This window comes from Lycorma delicatula, chromosome 1 (assembly GCF_047948215.1).
Source record: "Lycorma delicatula isolate Av1 chromosome 1, ASM4794821v1, whole genome shotgun sequence".
Lineage (NCBI taxonomy): Eukaryota > Metazoa > Arthropoda > Insecta > Hemiptera > Fulgoridae > Lycorma > Lycorma delicatula.
The window spans coordinates 335,587,850-335,610,004 of record NC_134455.1 but is presented as its reverse complement, the minus strand read 5'-3'; the positions used below and the strand labels follow the sequence as shown (position 1 = coordinate 335,610,004).

General features: G+C 33.1%; 1 protein-coding gene across 5 annotated transcripts in view; it reads right to left on the bottom strand.

The window, feature by feature from the left end:
* LOC142334286 (cytosolic carboxypeptidase-like protein 5) overlaps nt 1-22,155 on the bottom strand; it is a 106,503-nt gene that overhangs the window by 66,486 nt on the left and 17,862 nt on the right. For all 5 annotated transcript variants that reach the window (XM_075382204.1, XM_075382205.1, XM_075382208.1 and 2 more), the window contains exons 6-8: nt 21,688-21,875; nt 15,895-16,154; nt 8,183-8,410 (exon numbers count right to left, since the gene is read on the bottom strand). In XM_075382204.1, coding sequence (XP_075238319.1) covers nt 8,183-8,410; nt 15,895-16,154; nt 21,688-21,875 — 676 coding nt within the window. The remainder of the gene's footprint in view (nt 1-8,182; nt 8,411-15,894; nt 16,155-21,687; nt 21,876-22,155) is intronic.

Below are 22,155 nucleotides of genomic sequence, written 5' to 3'. Positions count from 1 at the left end.
AGGAAACATGACTAATCAGTGGAATCATCAATACAATGTACTTATAGAAAATTACAGCTGAAACCCTAACAGTGTAATAGAAATAACTGGTCATTCAAATTCAGTGATCTTGTTCTTTGAGGTCTTCCTTGATCATTAGCTCTAGCAGAAAAGTTTCCAACTTCTCTACATCTCTCTTACAGAATTACAAAAACTTTTCACTTGGCAAATGATAATTAGAAAAAAATTCTGCATACAGATAGGGGAATCATTTTGAATGCTGCAATCTTCCAGTCCATAAGCTGGTCTGCCATTTGTTGTTAAACTTCCATTTTCAAAAAGTTAAGCTAATAAAGAAAAACTGGTATTAAAGAATTAAACTAATAATCAGATTAAAAAAATACATTAACAATGACAATAAAAATAACTGATACTGCTGATAGCCTATAAGTGTAATACATCAATACAACTTTATTACAATTGTACAGCTGTACAATGTGTTACTATTGTTGCTAGATTTAACTTATTAATTATTAATAAGAATAGATTAAAAACTTTTAAATTTACTAATTTAAATGACAAAATTGGGAAAGGAACATTGGACAACAATGGTGGTTTCTCTTTCACCCTATCCAGGAAACCATATTGAGAAGTGAAGTCAGGTGAAAAAGGATTCTCCTGATTCACTTTTCAGACAAACAATATAAAAAGTTAGAGCATGTGTCTGAATCAATTCTGGTCATGGTAGCAAATAAACAAGGTTATTTTTTTGTTTTTTAAGAGCGAAAAACATCTATGCGTTATCATCGCCCGGATTTTTTTTTTAATGAAAAAAAAAATAAAAGAAATTAAAACTAATCTAAAAGATAAATAATAAAACTTAAAACTAATATCACAGATAAAATCTAAAATAAAATCAAAAGTAAATACAATTTACAAAATCTGAGATGGGTGTAAAGGGCCCATTCTCGGATGACAAAAAGACTAAAAAAAAGCTAAAAAAAAACATAAAAACACTAACATAAAATTTAAAAACTAAAATAACAAAATTAAATAAACTTAAGACTAAAACAAACTATATAATAAAAAATTAAAACTCTGTTAAAAAAAAATTTGAAAAAGTGAAATAAAACTTAAAACTAATATATTTAAAGACTTACAACTAATATCACTACAGTCTTACAACTAATATCACAAATGAAGTTTTTAAAACATAAAAGCAAAAATAATAAAAAAATATATCAAATTTAACAAATTCCGATAGGGAGTGTAAAAGGCTCCCTACTCTGATAACAAAATCAAAACACAGAACCACAAAAATTAAAAATAAAAAACAAACTTATTAAAAACTCTTCCAGCACAAAAAATAAACACGACAATATTACATTTTTTGTATTAACCAGCACTATGCAAAAACAGAAACAACCGGTTTAAAAATTTATTATCATTGCACAAGACACCACAGATGTTTCTGGGTAGTTTAAATTTACGACGCATCGCCGCATAACATATGCAATCCACGCGTATGTGGCACACAGTCATGTGGCAGTTGCATCATGCGCATAGGGGTGCGTGTCCTCCTGACATCAGGTACTCATGTGTGACCCTCGTATGACCTACTCTCAATCAACAGAGGACTACTTCCTCACGCCGAGTTTTTCTGCATGAGGAGTCCCATGGCAACACAGAATCTTTAATCTGCCGGAGTTTATTATCTACGGTAGCCATCCAGTCACCTTGCCACTTTGATCTTAGAGATGGTTTAACATAATTAATAATATCACAAGTAGCAACTTGGGCGGTGAAAGAAGGTTGATTACATGCGTCTTTGGCAGCGGAATCTGAATGTTCATTACCTGGAATCCCTACGTGGCTAGGGACCCAGCAAAAACTTACTTCTGTGTTGCAATTATTCAACTCAGCAATTGTGCTGTAAATTTCAATGACAATAGGATGTCTGGAATAAAAGTTTTCAAAGCTTGGAGAGCACTACACGAGTCACTGCAAATAAGAATTTTTCTATATTTAGGGTTAATGATATTTAGAGCCTTATTTATAATGTATATTTCACCGGTAAACACACTCGTAATACCAGGTAGACCAAACATATAAGTTCTCTCATTGACAACAAATGCACAACCAATGGTATTGTTTTGTTTTGATCCAGCAGTGTATACCACCGCATCTGTGTTCATCTTGGAGAGAACACATGAAACATTTGCTGGAAGACAGTAGGTAGTGTTGATTTTTTATTGTATGTTGTAAGGTTAAACGTAAAATTTATAAGGTTTAATCCCCATGGAGGATATGAGAACAGATACCTTGGAAAGAAAGACGGTGTGTCAACATTTATATTTGCAGCAGACGTCGGGTACAGACACCAAGAGGTGCAGTACAATGTGGATGGTCCTCATACCTTCCAAAATTAGGATTTCTAAGGACTGAGTCAAAAGCCGGGTGATTTGGCTGTCCTTTGAGACAAGCAAAATAAGATAATAAAAGCTGGTCTTGTCTATCCCAAAGTGATGGTTCACCACAGTCTACAAGTAAGCTTGTGACAGGACTTGATCTAACTGCGCCTGTGGCAAGCCGAAGGAAAGCATGATGTAAACCATCCAGTATTTTAAGCACAGTATGATGAGCTAAAGAGTAGGCAACACAACCAATCACGACTAACGGGAACGAACAAAGGAATAATAAAAAAGTATCATACATGACTGATCGGCTCCCCAATTGGTGTTACTAAGGGGACTTTCATCATATCTAAGTTTGGAACATTTTGTTTTTAATTGTTTTATATGTTTGACCCAAGTAAAACAGCTATCAAAAAATAAACTTAAACACTTGACGTAAGGAGAGATAGCAATAAGCTCTCCGTTCAGAAAAACTTGTGGAATAGAAGGGTTTCGTAGCAGAGAAAAGACTACATATTTTTGTCGGATGAAAATGTGAAACCAGTAATCCTGGACCAAGCTTTAAGGTGAGATATAGTGTTCTGTAGTAGTCTCTCTGCTGTGGGTGTTGAATGGTTCACAATGTAAATAGCAAAATCGTCAACAAATAGAGAACAAGAGACAGGAGCCTGCACACAATTGGTAATACTGTTTATGGCTACAGAAAATAAGGTGGCACTTAATACACTACCTTGAGGCACTCAGTCTCCAAGATGACACTACCTGAGAGAGAATCGTCCACACGAACATGAAATGTTCGGTGATTTGAAAATCCCCGGATAAAAGCATACATATTGCCTTTGATTCCCCATTCTTTTGTGTTAAGAATACCAAGTCGCCAGGCCATGTCGTACGCCTTTATTATATCAAAGAAGACAGAGGACGAGGTGCTGGCAGGTTAGGAAAGCGTTTTGTATGGCTGTTTCCATTGACACTAAATGATCAATGGAAGATCGTCCTTGTCGGAAACCACACAGTTCTGGAGATAGAAAGCCATGTCTCTCCAAGTACCATGCAAGCCTGCAGTTTACCATTCCTTCCATTATTTTACACAAAACACTTGTTAAAGAAACAGGGCGGTAGCTTGAGGGGTTGGTTTTGCCTTTACCAGGTTTTAGTACTGGTATAATAATAAATGCCTCTGACCAGCCAAGTGGGAAGACTTGTTCGAAGAATATACCATTGTAAATATTCAAAAGATGTTGTAGTGCCGAATTAGAAAGGTGTGAAAGCATACCAAGGCGAATGTTGTCCGGTCCACGGGAAGTGTCATGTGAGTTTTTAAGTGCGTGTAACAATTCCTTAAATACGAATGGGGTGTTTAATTCACCAACCGAATCACCAATGTTTAATGATAATACTTCTATCTGTATCCTGTACCTTTGAAAATCGTTATTATATGATGAAGTGAGAGACACCGAGTGGAAAGATTTTGCTAAAGTATTTGCCACAGCTGAAGATGATGAAAGGAGTTCTCCTTCATCAATAAGAGCGAGAATAGATTGTTTCGGTGATCTGAAAATTGCACGGATTTTTTCCACACAGTAGACATGATAGTAGTGTGTGAGATAGTGTTCACGTATTTCATCCATGAACTCCTCTTAGCGTTCAAGAATACTCGATGGCATACTGCTCTAGCCCTGCGGTATAAATTTAGATGTTCAGTTGTAGGCCTACAATTAAATTTGCATAGTGCCTGACGTCGATTCCTAATAGCATATTTGCAATCATCAATCCACCATGGAACGGAGGGACGTCTAGGATTACCCAATGTTTGTGGGACATATCTGTTGGCATTCTCAAGTATCATGGACGTAAAAGAGGAACATTGGTCAAGGATGTTCGCACCATTGTCATACTGTGATTGTAAGGTTTTATAGTATCCATTCCAATCCGCCTTTTCAACAATCCATCTCCGTGGCCTTCTTTTCACCTCGTGGTCTACACCGAAACCAATAATAATTGGTCTGTGATCACTGCCATGAAAGTTAACACAAACAGACAATTAAGATGAGGGAAAAAATTCGGTGAGCATATGGAGAGATCAATGTTAGATACAGTAACAAATGATAAAGACATGAATGTGTGTGATCCATTATTCAGTAGACAAAGGTCCAAGTCTTGTCTCACTCTGTTTATCATATTTCCTTGAGTGGAGCAGAAAGTTGAGCCCCAGGAAATATGGTGGGCATTGAAGACTCCTACTATTAACGATGGAGATGGTATTTACATGAGGAGATTTGAGATATCTAGAGCATTGAACTCAGAGTTCGGTGAGAGATACAAATTGCAGATATGCAATTTAAAGGGAACTGAGACTTTTACAGCAACAGCAAGAATGTGGGTAGCAGTTGTAGCCTTGTAGCAGACATCTCATTCCGCATGAAAACAGCAACACCACCACTTTCCCTACTATCTACAAGACAGTCGTATCTCTCAGAGACATGGCCTCTGAGTGTTACTGCATCTTGCTGTAGTAGATGCGATTTTTGGAAGCACATTATTAGTGGTTCATGTGCACCCATCAACACTCTAAGATCTTCAATGTGCGGACCGAAGACCTCTAACGTTCCACTGAATAATGCTCATAAATAAAGCATATATTATGCTTCTAAGCATAATATGCTTAGAAGGATTATTGCAGGTAAATACATGAAAAAATTAGTTATAAGTGATCCGGTTTTTCTTTTTTGTGTTTCTGAGTTTAAAGAACTCCAATGATCTGGGGTCAGACGGTTCCTCAACCATATCCTCTAGTAAATGAGGTGATGGAGGTGGAGATGTTGAAGAAAGGCGAGTAGTAGATGAAATCCCAGAAACGGTTGTTATGTGGATACCCTTAGGAAGGAGCTTATTGGATGACTTACCATTAATTATGTTTACTCCTACCCTAAAAGGTAAAACTTTGGGGACAGGAGCTTTCAGAGGGATCCCGCTGTTGGTTTCGCTTCTTGCAGCTAATGACTTTCTGTTCGTTTTTGTCAGCCCTGAAATAGTGGCTGTAAGTGAAGCAACTTGATCAGAAAGCATCTGAACAAGTTTTTTAAGTTCATTGCAGGATCCGCACTGCTGATTACTAACATTTGTAGGAATTTGTTTCGATGTAGCAGTGGCAAAAGATACATGTGGTCTAACCAGGTTTCATGAGTTATTTGTCTTTTTATATTCTCTGCGTGCAGCCGGGAAAGATAGCTTCTGCTCAGTACAGATTTTGAGAATTGCCTTTTCTTCGTTAAAGGTTGGGCATTCTTGAGAGCGGGCTGTATGTGAACCACTGCAGTTCGCACATTTTTTACCTTCTTCACAGTTAGTGTCATTGTGACCTTCTTTAGCACATTGGGTACAGATCTGCGTTTTTGAGGAAGTTGTTGTAATGTGACCATATCCTTGGCATCTGAAACATCATCAAGGATTGGGTATGAATGGTCGTACCCAAACTGAGAGGTAACCCACTTTTATCTTCTCTGGTAGAATAGGGAGATTGAATGTCAGTATAAGAGATGGTGTCGGTTCTTCTGTTTCACTCTGCTGTTTCATTATATGCTTTACTTCAACATCTTGGGGACAAAGCTCATCAATTATTTCAGTGATATCCATATCTAAAAGATCTCGACAAAAAATTACTCCTCGGCTTGAATTTAACGTTTTGTGGCATTCTTCACTGATATTTATACCTACCACCCATATTACGGAGACGTAAGATAGATCAACTCTGTTCGTCATTAAATGTTTTGATCAGAATTGATCCATCTCGTAACTTTCTAATATTTTTCGGGGAACCACTTGAGGTTGATATAACATTGTTTATCAAAAAAGGTGAGACCTTTTGGAGGGAGCCACCTTCCTGATTATTGCAGAGAACAACGAAACATATGTTTTTATATTTACAATTTAATGAACTCTCTTCTACCAGGCTATTATCCTCGTCAGATAAGGTTAAACGGGGTCTTTTCACATGGTGCTTTTTCAGATGGACCATCAACCATCATAGTATTATTATTTGATACTAACATTTTGGTCCCAGAGTACCAGCGATAAAACGAACCACTCCAGCAGAGCGCATGCATACTGGAGCTAGAGCTAAATACAACTGGGTTCGCCCTGGCGCCCAAAGGACATCGTTTGAGTCTCACTATGTAGAGCCATTCACTCATCGGCACGATAGTTCCCACTTTGGGTTACGGTTACGTTTCGTAAGATGTCCAACACCACCAAGTGTAAATGTAGGAGAAAACTGTGTTGGATGTTGTTGTGTAAGGGTATATGTTGTAATTTGCATAGTGTTCTTGATGTAGTATAGGTGTATAGTGGAAAGTGTTCTGCAGCTCAGTGTATGTGGGAAGAAAAGCTGCAGAGGCGAGGCTAGGCCCGTGGGGATGCCAACTCCCAAATTCTTAAAGAATAAGACTCCCCGTCGGGGAAATAAATAAGGTGACCAGCTATTTACCAGCCAATCTGTTTGTTACTTAGCAAATGTGATTTTATATCAGTTAAAGACCACACACATTTCAACAACGTAATGTAAACAAACAATATGAGATTAACTGAATGCAAACATAGGTAACAAAATGATCATTCAAACAAGCTGAACATCAAGATGACATGGAAGAGTGTAATTCAACCCTAATTAGTTCTTGCTCCTCAGAAATAATGCTCTTGGCAGCAAACTTAAACAATACTATGTTGGATTAGCATCCAACTCTTAGCCCCTTTGAAGGTATAAGAATCAGGTGTGCATGGCATCAAGGCAGTTAGTTATCTTCTGAAGTCTTCATCAGACAAAGTCCATGTAGCAAAACTCACTATTTAATTTTCCTATAGGAAAGTGTAGAAAAGGCCACCAATCTGGAGAGTCCAATGAATTAACAGAAACTGAAATTGAACCAGAATGTGAAACTCAACCATGCCAAAGAGATAATCAAAATTTAAGTGTATACAAGTTACAGGAGAGTGAAACAGCTGGAATAGTAGGTAAGTAGGTTACTAACAACTCACCCTTTCTACTACCTTAACTATTCGAATTATAAACTAATAATTGTAGTCATTATTTAAATAGACAATTAATTAAAAGTACAAGCCATTTTAAATGGTCAACAAGTCATTTAACAATTTGTACTGTGTTAAAAATACAGATCAATAACTGTAAGTTAATTGCAGTTATTGATCTAACCTTATTGTTAGGACAGGCTTTTTTTAAAAATGAAGTTATAAGCTATAATTTTAACATATGATTTTCAATTTAGGATCCAAATAACTAATAGTAGAAACACTATTAAAATTATTATCAATCATTGGTCACAACTGCACATTACCATTTGCATAACTAATAAATACAGTTTTTATCAGAGACATAATAAATACGTAAGATGTATAAACAAGTATGTGTTACACTTTCTAAAATACCACATGAAATGTGAACAGTGTTCTGAAAGTAAAAATATAAATATAAAGATTTAAATGACCTGTAATTAAAACTTACACCATAATTTAGTGAATCATTAAAAAATTGTAAACTGCTCATTATGATTAACTTTTTTAAATTTAAAGGCTATGCGCTATTTACTAAATTTGATCTACCACATCTGGGTCTTTACAATTTTAAGAGAGCTTTTGCTAACGTAAAAAACTGATTTTCAAATCAAAATCTGAATTTTTATATCCAAACTCTCAATCAGCATAACACAAAAATATAAAATGAGGAAGAAAGCCATACTCATACCTAGTGATAAGTTAGAACAGTTTCAACAAACCTCTGGCCTGAAGAACTTTCCTCTAAATTGGGAGGTGTGTCTATAAATTCATAATTATTATTCATAATTGTTAAGAGATCTTCAGCAAGTGTTTGTGAGGAGCAATGCTCTTGTTGTCCACGTTCTAAGCTTAAGACAGAAACTCTGTCAGATATATGACCTTCCTCTAGCCACTGTTCTGCCTCATCTGGCAATTCACATCTATGATGATAATACCGTATCAATGCTCTATAAACAGAACAAACAAATTTTATTAAAATAAAAAGAATATATAAGCACCAAAAATAATTATCTAAATAAAACAAACATTCACATTACTTAAATAGTAATCATAATGTTAAAATTTAAGTTTTACAACAAACTAAGCATAAATATTAAATAAACAAAAACTTTACTGATAACCCATAATATCGTTTCTAAATATAGTATTGATGGTAACCGTATAAATTTAAAACACTAAACATGTCCTTAGCTTTTACAGTCATAAAATAGTAATCAATTCTTTCAGACAGTAAGTAAAATTGAATACAGACTACTGTTTTTCTTTCATTATAAATTTTAATGATAGGGAGTTTCTGAACTTCAATCACACAACAGAAATCAAAATCTCTGACCACTCACTGCCTGTAAAAATCCAAATATCCCTGTTCATTACCTATTAACATAAACAGAGTTTTTATAGCACTCTATCAATGTATAATGCTACTAACTAATTAAACCACAAGGCAGCACTGTGGCTATAATAGACACAATGTATGTATTATCATAAAAACATAAGGCAACAAGCAATTAAAGTTGTCTGTACGTCATCAAATAAATTAACTCAAGGACCTAATTTTGCTTAAAATTATCTTTCATTAATGGCCTCTGAAAGTCTTGACTTCTGATAAATTATATAATCATAAAAAACACCAGCAAAGTTCAGTTTTATGATAAAAATAAAAGGGATGGCAGTTTTCAGATAATAGGGTTATTCCGTGTAAAATCATCACAAAATATGCTGCTATAATCAATCCAAGCCTTCTGTATTTGGCAAAAGCTGATAGAAAGAGTCAGGAAAATAAGTAAAACTGTAAAATTTCAAGAAGTTTTAACTTCTTTGTTAATATTTAAAGGGCTCATCCCTACCCCATATGAGGAAGACACTCACCTTGTGATGTTACTGGTCACCACAATACCCCCTCCGTTCTGAGCCGAGGGACTTTACCGAAAGTCATCTTTAGACCCTCTGATTACATCTCACAGTCATCAGCCAGGCCTCAGTTGGGATGCCACTGATGTAAATGCCTCGGCAGACATTTGCATCAGTAAAATACATATCAAATTTCGCCTTCACATAGGCCTCAAATGGACATCTTCACATCCAACCTAACCTGATTCCCTCAAACTAACTGAAAATGCGGAAGCGCGTTTGTCAAATCTGTATCTGGACCAGGTGTCCAGATTTGACAGCACCATTTATGACTGTGAATTCCTCATAAAACATGAGTTGAAAGGTAAATCAGTGCTATACTCATACCAATCAAAATTATGTATTATGCAACATAGAAATTCAGACCTACACCCAAATAAGTCGACCAATTTAGGTCACCTAACAAGGGGAACGTAACCTCATTCAGGTCCTTGCAAGAGCCGAGGACAAACCTCGCACCCACACCTGATCTATTCATGACGTCTCACGTAACATTATCAAGTCACGATCATGACTGCCACCAGCAGAGGGAGCCACACCCCCGGTTGCATGGGTCACCACACTCCGACAGCACAGCCATCCCACCAGCGGGAGCCCCAAATCGAATCACAAACGATACCAATATAACTGTGGCACAATGATCCTACCACGACCAAGTACCTTGATTAAACTCCCTCTGCAGACCACTTATCTCCACTCCTATTGAACTCATCTTATAGCTCAAGAAATACCTGTTCATATGAGATACATATTATTCTATTTTGAATTTTTTTTAAACTGGTTTTCAAATTTGCATTTTAAGCTATTAAAAAAAAAAAATGAAAACAAAAAAAAGATTTCAGATTTAAGAAAAAAATTATATTCGTACAATACCTGTATGCAGATGCTTAAAGTTTACTGTACTGCACATCCAAATTTGAAAATGCGATGACATTGGGATTGGCTGCTATAGAATTTTAATAACTGGCTCCCACACTTTTACTTTCTGTATATAGTTGCAACATTTATTTCTTAATAAAAACTTTTTATTTCTTAATGAAAATATGAAATATTGCTACCAATTTTGGAGAAATATTTTGTTTTTAGAGTACATCTTAACTTTTCTTGATTATTGCATACTGTTAAAAATCAACATTTATATTTTTAAATAAATTAAAATATCAGCTTTCACCACTGATAGTAATTTTTATATTCTATGCTGGTAATTAAAAGTTTAAGTATGTTCTACAGCAGTACTTGGATTAATAGATGACTCGACTTAAGAAGCACCCAGATAGTGTAGTATTTTGCAAAAAGTATATCATGGTAAAGAACCAGCAATGGGATGCAAAAAGCTTATTTGTACTTACTCTGAAGTCAGTTTTTGTGAGAACATATCCAATCCACCTAATCCATTAAATCACCCATTTTACAAGTCCATTTATATCTTTAAGTTTTCCTCTTACAAGTTCACATAATAGTAAAGGTTTCAGAAGATGCAGAAATCTGATCAGTATCACCTATTGTTTATAAGCAATATCAACTGAATTATTTTCAAGTGATTTTTTTTTTTTTTTCAGATTATTCATGTCTAACACCACTTCAGGCATACACATTCTCCAAAAGAAAAAACCACTATTGTCCTGGTTGAATATATAATAAACAAAAATTGTTTGTACAGTAATAATCAACCATGCTTCTTGTTACAGTGTATATCTATTATTAGTGAATAACTTTAACTCAACATCCTATAAAACATACGAAGTTCTTCATTAAAAAATTAATTGAAATAAGTGTAATGCATGTTAAATGTGCAACTAATATGAGTGTAAATAAATACACTGGTCTAGTTCCCAAAAATGTTTCCATCTTATCTGTATGAGCTAAAAAACCATTATTTTTTTTTTTAATTATCTATTTAGAGAAAATTAACATGAATTAAAATAAAATCCTCAAAACTTAATGAAATAACAAAAAAGTTAATTCTTAATGTACTTGACAGACTATGATATAATCAAAGAAAATAATAAAAGGATTGATAAATTTGCAAATTTTAAAATATTTTTCACAGAATCAATGGATGAATTTAAAAAGCAAATAAAAGAATCTAATGAAAAGTGTGTAGAAATAAAAATTTTAATGAACATTAATTGATATTAAATAATATGAGAAAGGATATTTGAACAGTTAAAAATCCAACAGAATCAGGAGTTGTAATACATAACTGTGTTTTTTTCTGAGACTAGGATCCCCTCCACGCATTCCTACGTACATTACTGAGAAGCCATGCCCATCTCTATTAACCATGCCCATCTCCATTAGCCATGCATCAATGACAATAAAAATTCCGGTTTATATTTGATTCACCCTCGTATAATATGCTTATTATGAATACACATTAAGCAAAAAAAATATTCACTAATTTAATTTGATGTATATTGATATTATATACATAATTAAAATATATATACATTTAAAATATAAACAATAATACAATATGTTAAAAATTTTATATATACAGTGTTTCACTTTAATCTCCCCAGGTGATTCTCTCATAAAAAATATGTACAATATAAAAAATCCGAAACAAAAGTTACTCAGATTGGGGGACACCTCACAGTGATCTTGGATTTAACCTTGAACTTGTTCTCATTTCAAGGTTAAAATGGTTTATTTAAATGTAATGACCTATTTTTGGCCCCATTAGTCAAAGTGCAAAAACATTTACATTGGAATACATGATCACACAAATGATCTTGGAACATACAGCCATAAATTTGATTTAGGAGTTAATTTTTATTAATTTGCATTATTATTTATTATTAATAATTTTTATTACATTTAGTAGAGGAAATAAAAACAAGCAAAAAATTGCCTGCTTGCATTATGGTGTGCAAATGTACTGCCAGATTAATTGCCTGCAATAACTCTAGTGTTAATGGATTTTTGAAAGTAAGTGTCATTTTGTTCAAAATAAAATGCTTAATAAATTTTGTAGGAAGTAAAAATTTGATTAAACAAATAATTAAAGATATTGAATATTACAAAATTAAGATGGCCGCCATTTTGAAATTTTTGAAGGTGACTTTTTCAAAATATTTTTATTTCATAGAATAAGATACTAGTCTTAGATTTGCCAGGTTTAATTAAAATAGGTTTACTTGTTCCTTAGAAATAATTTTTTTTTGAAAATCACAAAATGGCAACCAGGAAAAACCAAGTAAAATAGGACTATGTCAATATGAACATTTTTGCTCATTTTGGGGTCCTGAATTAGTACCTGAAATTCAGGGAATATGTCCCAGAACAACCTTTATATACAGAGTAAGTCAAAAGTATGGAAACCCCTCAACAACTTTAAAACCATTCCAGAACTCGTCTCAACATCACGGACTGAAGTCCAGAACAGAGCCCACCAGAGATGCGTCCTGAAGGGCAGCCATACCAGAAGCGGATGAAGAGCTTCTACACAACCTCTCCTAATTTAAAACTTACATTAAGACAAATAACCCAGCAATAGCGACTCCTCCGGAAAAGGGGACGCATTGCTCCCTCCTTAGAGATAGTGCCCCGTTGTGGCGTATTCCTGCTAGCCTATTAAAGAGTTAGCACCGAAAGGACTTCAGTGAACAGTCTGAAGGGGAATTACGTCGGGAGGACAGGCTTTATAAGCCTAGCCTTCCGCGGTCGGCCCATAAAATGGGTTCGATAACGCTGGTTCAACAACGGATTGGAATGCAATTAAATCCGTCTTAAATTCACTATAATAATAATATACAAAAATTGAAAAATTAGATCCGAGATTAAAATAACCCTTTTGAAAACAAGCCCGATTAGAAAGCTCCAGCAGCAGGGGACTCTGTCCAGGTTCTGCGATAAAGTAGGGAGTAATAGACTCCTGCCAACTTTGCATTTCATTCCATTCCATTCCATTCCAGATAGAATACTGTAACTTTCAGGATAAGGTATTTCTTTCAGGTTTCAGAACTCTGTCAACTACTTTACTTTTTGATGAGAAATAGAATTTCAACCCCTTCTTGGGGGCCGGCCCAGGGGTTGTAACTCAGATATTTTAAATGGCATATATGATATTTTAAACGATATATAATTTTAAAGGTCTCTTTTAAGACAATAAAAATGGTATAAATAAAAAGCTTGTATGTCTGTATCCAAAATGATGGCGAGATAAAGTTTACATTTTGATAAAAAATTGCATTGTCTGTACCCAAAATGGTGGCATTAATATCAGTCCAGTATCGACAATTATGACAATTTATATTACCATTTTAAAAAAATGTGGCCTCATCACAAAATGTATGTTCTTTAATAAATTAGCATCTGCACAAATATTGTTCATCATAATTTTGCAGACTCAAGTATTCGTTCATAGTCATTAAGTTCTTGCACCAGACAAATTTTGAAGGACTTGAAATTTTCACTTTTTAATGTCTGAATCACTGAATTTTGGCTAATGTTAGGTTCTCGTGCTACTATTCACATCAAAGAATGAGGATTCCCAATAAATGCTTGCATAATTTCTAATGATCTGTTTTTTTGCAAATTTAGGAATTCCTAGTATTCCCCTATAATTAATGCTCAGTTTCTTCAAATCGTTTGATGGTTTTTGACACTGTACTTTTTGAATTACGGTTAAAATTATTAAATGTTGCATTGAATAATCCACAAACTTCATTATATGACCTAACTTTATCACTAAAGGGTCACATCATTTAAAGTGAGACCCTCTCCTCTTCACTAAGATATGTTGATAGTAATGTTAGCTGATAGCACAGAAAAAATTAATTCAGTAAAAATGATGAAAATAACAAAAGTGACTTATAAATGTGATAAAGGTATACAAAATCAATTAGCCAACCAGTCAATAAATTCTCATAAGAAACTAACAGTTTAGTAACCAAACACTCAAGATAGAATATTATACAACAATGGTACAAGATCATCAATGATCAGCTGAACAGTATGATTAGGTGACAATACATTATTTATTTACTTATTAAATTGTAATAAAAAACAATTTTTTAATTAAATTTTTTTTTTTTAATTTTAGTTAATCAGATTTAATTTTTATTTAATTCAGCTCTTTTTATTCGGTTCTTTTAATTAAGTTCTTTTTATTTAATTGTATTATTTGAACTTACTAAATTTAGTAAATTTCAAAATCTAAAACTTATCCCACTGCCATTTTGAGTGCAGACATGGAATCAACGTTTTACTTATACCATTTTTCTTGGCTTAAAGAGACCTTTAAAATGATGTATTACGCAAAGGATATTACCAATTAAGATATTTAAGTTATAACCCCTTGGGCTTCTTGGGGTGACCCCCCCCCCCCCCCAAGAAGGGGTTGAAATTCTATTTCTTGTCAAAAGGTAAAGTAGTTGACCACAGTATTCTATCTGGAATATAATACATATCAGCTAATATAAAAATAGCAGCTATTATTTCAAATAATATTTTAACAATATTTACATCTCTTATTGCTATTTGTTAAAGTGAGTTTAGTGACTTTCCTGTCATTATGGCTGGTAATTTAACCAATGATTAAAAAAAGAGGATGTTGAAAGAGTACTGAAAGACAGAAGATTCTAAAAAGGTTGGATAGAAGTGCTGTGTACAATTTGATACACCTCTGCCATCTATGCCAACCCTTTATACAATTTACAAATTTGATCATACACGGCCCCATCTTTATAAGCGAAAGAGTGGCCAACCAGTCATCATTCCTACTCCTGAAAATTAAATGTTAATTGTTCAGGCATTTTTTCATAACCCTAAAAATTAAAAAGGACTGTCTAGCGAGAAGGAGACTGAATGAGCTTTGAGTCTTCTTATGCAGGGTTTAGATTTGAAAATATATCTGCCAAGATTAATGCATGGATTATTAGATGATCCAGATCATTGTTTACAATTTTTCATTTGCATGCTCCATAATTATATGCCTATGTTTCCAACCTCAGGGATAAATATATAAATTCAAATAATAATTTACAGCTTTCTAATGTACTCTTTATGAGAAAAAGTACTTTAAGTCTATTAAATGTATCTAACAAGAACAAGCAGACAAATATTCTAAATCTTTATAATGATTTATTATATCACAAAAAATTAAACAAAGAATAGAATATAACTTTTTAACAACTAAAATATAAACTCACTTGAAACAGGAATATTGACTTTAGTAAAAAAAACTTGTAAAAAGAATACATAAAATAAAGCGAAACTACAGATTAATGAAAATGGTTTTTTGTAACAAAAAAACATTCTAAATTTATTAAATGTTTGATAGAAAATAGAAATACAGTAGACCGCAGAATCAGAATCACGTCATAAGAGCGTACCCACTCAGCATTCACTTATTTGCAGCATGTATAGCAATAAGTATTTAATTTAAAATGAAAAATTAAGTAACGAATAAACATTTTACTTCTTACAGACAAAAAAAAAAATAACATAAAATATAATTACAATGAAGTCATTTAAAAGAAAATCTTAACAACAGAAACTTATTAATACTACAAACCTTGCAGCATAAACAGAAGGATGGAACAAAAGTGATGGATTGTTGTAAACTCTGTTGAGATTCACGCCCCGCGTATCAGTGCGATAATGACCCCGGGCAACTCCATCAGGATTTAACATAGGAATTAACTTGAAGACATATAATCGACGCAAAGCACAACCTACTGGATCTTCTCGGGATAACAAAGTACTAAGCAATCCATTCAATACAAAACTGCTAGGTGTTTCTCCAGGATGAACCCTTGCACTTAAGAAGATAACCTAAACAATTAAAAAAAAAACTTACACGATAGCAATTTTTTTAAATCTCTAAAATAAATTATCATCTGTTTTAATAAACTTTCTCCCACAAAGCATGCATACAGGCAATACTGCAAAGGGGCAGGTAATGACTGTATAGGAACATTACTTCAATCAATTTTTATCCATTCAGGAGTCTTCTTACTTTAACATGTTTGCTGCAGCAGATAAAATAGGGAACTTAGCCATCTTGCTGTACAGGAAAATATGATGTCGTATAGTAATTACCTATTATGTATTACGATGTACATCAGCCTGTCTTGAGAATTTGTACTGTGCGTGTAGTTTTTATATGGATTTACTCTATATGCTGAACTGTTTGACCTTGTATTTTCGTTTGGCATATATTTGTGTCGTATGGAATACGGCACAAATATATGTATTGTATTCAACAATACAACATTGTTTTTTAATCTCTTTCTGACAATTTTATTTCCTTTTCATATATTTTTGTTCAATAAATTATTCAATAAAAAACATTCATAATATTACTTAATCTTATAAATGCTGGTTTTTATTTATAAATTAATTGCATTACATCTCCTAATCCATTACTCACCGTTTTGATTTGTCATCTTAATATTCCTAAGTGAAATTAATGTTGATTTATTTTTCTTTAAACAAAAAAAACATCCATTCAAATGTACATTTTAACAATACAAACACTGGACGAAACATAAAATTTATTTCCCGATAATTGGGTCTGAATCCCTTCACATAAACTGTTTATACACTGCTTATAAACATCATCCAAATTATTAAATAATTAATAAATTAATTTATTTTTGACTTAATTACTTTTTTCTCAATATAATATTTTTTCGTGATGATATCATTGTGAAAAAGACTTTTTTAAATCATAATATCAAATGTTATTTTATCATTTATGTAGTCTGAAATTCTTAATTTTATTTTTCATCTTTATTAAATAAAAATACTTTAATTATAGAACATTATAAATTTCAATAAAAAAGATTTTTACAGAAAATTTCACATTTTAATAAGAGAATGATGCTGGCCCAGAACAAACCAGCAAAATTACCCCTAATAATTATTATGAATAGACGCTAAATAAGAAGAATATGTATAAAACAACTTTTTCAACTAGTTAGTTGCATGTTTAATTAGTTACATGTTTTCTGGGAGATATCATAGAGTATAAAATCATTTTAAAAGACATTTTTAGTTATAAAAAGAAATAAAATATTCATTACATATGGCACATTATGTGCTGCAACGCACAGTCATCAAGTACAGTAAGCAACAATAAGGCCCATACAGTACAAGAGTTAGGTTATATAACTTACCATTCAGCAATGTACTGGAATTATGCAAAATACAACAAGCACACTACAACTCCCTAGTAAGGTACATATAGATGCCGTACCCCAGCGAACGTGTTAAAGAATCAAAGGTAATCTGAAGTATTTTTTATGATTTTTCACTTTTCCTGGTTAAAAATGAAAACCATGCACACAAAAATACACATGCAGAGAGAGAGAGAGAGAGAGAGATGAAATATAAGTGAGAGAGATGAAATATAATTAATTTCATAATAAATCTAATCATCTTAATTAGAATGCTGAACACCCTACAGTTTTCCAAATTCTTGAGACTATCACTGTCTAGATATTAAAAAAGCTTTTCTTAAATCATCCATTTTCTCCTACAAAAAAAAGGCAATCATATCAGGATCTATTACATCCTACTTCATTAAAACCCACCTAAACTGGTGATATTATATCCCATAACTTAAACACATCAGTTTTTCAGTTTGTTAATATCAAGCTTTTACTGGTCTTAATACTATTGACACGAAAACATTATGAACAACACCTTAAACAGCTCTTGAAAAAAAATAAACAATAAACATTAAACAAGAATTCTATATTTAACTATTATGTGGACACACACCTATTAAAATTATGAATGAGGTGATACCACAGTTATGAATATGTGCAGTGCAGAATTGCTGCAGCTGTGCACGCACACAAAAGAGCCCTCTGATTTGCTCATAGAAATTATAACCTATCAAGAGAATAAATTGCTTTTATTTCAATAATAATATCAATTCAGTTATATCTCATTCAAATAAACATAAGAAGGTAAAATCTTTTGTTCAGAATGGAAGCTAGAATTCAGAAGAGGCCAAATTTTAGCTCTCTGAAGTAGTTTTGCATAAGTTAACAGCGTTAACTTAATTGCTCAAATACATCTTTCTGCTCTTTCACCTAGCTAATATGTTATTAGCAACAAAAATAATTTGCAAAATTCTAGCAATGTTAAATTATAAAAAAAATAAAGACAAATGCCATTCACTTTGGTAGTTGTTTGAGTAAAAAGCAGTTGTGGTTAGCTGTACCCAAACCCTACACTCTGATGAAGTGTTGTAACCTGTAAGAAATTTTCCAGAATCCCTGTGAATTTCTGTTGTATCTGCAGTAACAACCAATATAAATTTTATCATTTATTTTCTGTATATATGAAAAACACTACAAAAATTATCCTAAACTATAAAGATGAACTTACTTTCAGCAACATTATCAATTATTATCCCAGTCACAACTTGCACAATTCTAACATATAAACCTGATTTACTTTTTTTAAATATCAAACAAAGAGCTTCCTAAAATATGCAAAATTTCTTTTTATAGAAGTATTTTGATAATCTAAATTTGTTCATAGTGCACTTCTTACTTCTTTTTACCATACATAACAAGCTTAATTGCAGTAATACTTAATTATATCTGTAATGATAGGTCTTAAAAAGTTATAAATGTTCTAGTACTTCTGGCAGTTTTAGGTAGATTATAAACATACATTCATGGATTTTTTCCAATGTAAGAGCAAGTAGGATGCATACCCAAAGCACTTCATAGTCTTTTCTAGTGAAAAATTGATAGGAGTTTTTTATTGGTTCTTGATTCTGACTATCATCATCTAGTACTTGCTTTGATTCACTGCCATGCCTTTTATTGGTGATTTCTTCATCTTCTAGTACTTTTCTTCAGAAAAGTCAATGTCCTATTTTCTCCTTTATCACCAAGAAATTTGTTCCATATTACATTTATTTCATTTAGGTAATGATATGCTTGGTTGGTCAGACTGTAATTAAAAAGTCTGAGTTAAAATTATGATGGCTGGCAGCTCTTATCATTGAAATAGCAAAAGAAATTAATAGAAAACAGTAATCATTGTGTGTAGGCTAACAATATAATTTCATAACATATCTCAAGTAAAATGTAAAAAAATAAATGAACAAGTGAACAAAAAACCTTGTTATAAATTGAGGAATATCAATATAAATTATAAAATATATTTAATAAGAGACATAGTCAGAGAATAAAATGTGATATACAACATCACAGAAAGTTGATTCTACTGAACAAAAGATTAACTAAATCTCTGTATTACTGGAAAATGGGACTTTCAGCTTACAAGATCTGATTACAAAGTGTCCAGATATGTGGTCTAAGTCCATAAGAGAGGTGCTGTTGTGTGAAGCTAGACAGAGACTGATACTGAACCAACCAGACATTCACCCCGAGTCACTTGAACTTTCCAGATTAGATTTCTTTTCAGTAGAGCTTAGTTCTTATGAATATGAACATCTTCATAATGTAGACAGAGTGCTAATTTTTAGGAAGAGAAAAAAATCATAGGGCAAGAGAGATCTGGTGAATAGGGTAAGGAACAGTTTTTATCCTAACTTGTCTAACTAACATGTCTGAAACATTCATGAAAATCAACTGATCTCAACCAAAATTAATAATTAAGTTTTCAGATAACTTATCAGTAATGACTACGATTTTTCAACAAGCAGTAGGTACAAATCTGATGTGATTTCCAGTTTTCTTGGTTGAAGATTAATCAAAAGGACTCATTCTTATAAATTAGCATAGAACACATACAATCCTCACCAAACACTGCCTGTAATTTGAAGTAAGACTTTTTAAGTTTTAGAGATAATCATTTTGTCAAATTAGTCTCTTTTCCCGCTATATGATGATCGTGTCATACACTTTCATACACATTAAAAAACTAAACACTACTGAAAGAAAAACCATATGAGCAAGACACACATGGCTCAAAGCACCGAGAGTAAATCAAACATCAACCTGGCTAACCACATGCAACTAAATTGCTTGGTTCCAAACATGTCATCAGTATGCTAATTCATAAATCTTTTTTTTTTCAAACGTCCCCAAGACAACCAGCCCATGCTAAAAAGCTTAACACAGTCGCCTCAGGGTGTCGTGGTAGCACAACTCATCCGAACTCGAACATCCCATCGGGGTCTCCCATGCCTCCTCGAAAACATACTAATCACTTCTTCCATTGATCAGAATGTTTCTCCGCAGGGGAGCTACCCTTCCCCTTCCTATCCTACCTGATCCAGACACGCATTTCGCTTGCTCTTCACATTTATGCCCCCCCACCACAATGCATATCTCAAGGGTCCCCTTTGTCATCCTCAGGGAGCTCCAAACCAACCCACTCTTGTGCGTGAGTAGGCCCGAACACCCTAGGCACAAAGGCTGCCTCCCTGGCCCTACACAACGACCATATTTCGGGGTGTTTTTTTTAGATGTATCCCCTTCATTATTCCCAATTTCCGTACCCCAGCCCCCGGTCCCTAGGACTTTCTCATAAAATCTTATATATCATTAACTTAACTGGTTTAATTCAGAATATATTTTAGCAATCCATAATGTTTTTATCTATCATGTGTATAGTGTTTTGAGATTTTTATATAATAAAATAAAATTTAATAATCGCATCTTTTTAAAACTCAAACATTTCTTCTATTACTTCATACTTAAGTACTCTTCAATTAAATGTATTTAATCAGCAATATTTTTATATAGGCTGTGTTTTATTAATTCATAAGTAATGAAGTATAATCAAGCACTAGTTCACTTTACTTACTTTATCCAAACTAGACTATCTAAACTAAACTATTTATACAAACTAGCTGATAGGATGTATGTCACATTACAAATAGAGGCCACATCAAACCAATGTGAATTTTGGGTGACAAACCTTATGTGTTTTTTTATGAAATGACACCTCAACTGAATCTGTAAGTTATTCCAATAAATTTATATATGCTTTTAAAGCTGTGAAGTCCTTTTTAAACTACCCAGTACAATCATTGATGCACCTCAAATGTACAGTATCCTTTCACTTATAAAATCAAATCATCTTGAGCACCTCATAGTTGGGGGAGCAACATATACACAAAATGTAAATAGTGTTGTTTCACTGACCATTGCACTGAGCAGAATAGGCAGCTGATAGATTTGTAATAAGAATATGGATTGCCGACTGCTACTGCACCAGTCATATTGTTATCAAAACCAATATATTTTCAACAGCCAATCAGAAATGAATTTTTGAATAACCCTAGTATTCTGCAAAACTTAATCTCACAATATCATCAATACTAAATATTCCCACCTTTCCCAGACATTTAAGCAAATATATTACCTACTTTTTTATCAACAAACTGGAATGGTCGTGGTGTGCTAGCATCTGGAAAAAGACTCACAAGTCTAGGCTCTCTAACTGATGTAATACCATGGTGAGAAGAAACTGTTAATAATTCAATTCTTCGTCCTTCTAATGAATAACATACCACCTCTCGGTGATAATATATATTGTCCATTTTTGGATCACTTCCTATAAAAATAAAAAAAATATATATATATATATGCTCACAAAAGATAAATACATGAATTTTTAATTTTGGGCTAAAAATATCCTTTCATAATGTAAACCGCCACTCACAGTGACCACTATTCTAATAAACTTTCATACCATAGCATAAATGAGCACACTGATGATCCCTAATATCATTTGTTTACTCATATAATTAAACTCTGCTGCATATCATTCTTTCATTAAGCAGAACAGCAAAATAGTCTCATTTTGCTTGAAAGTCATTCAATGATGCAGATAA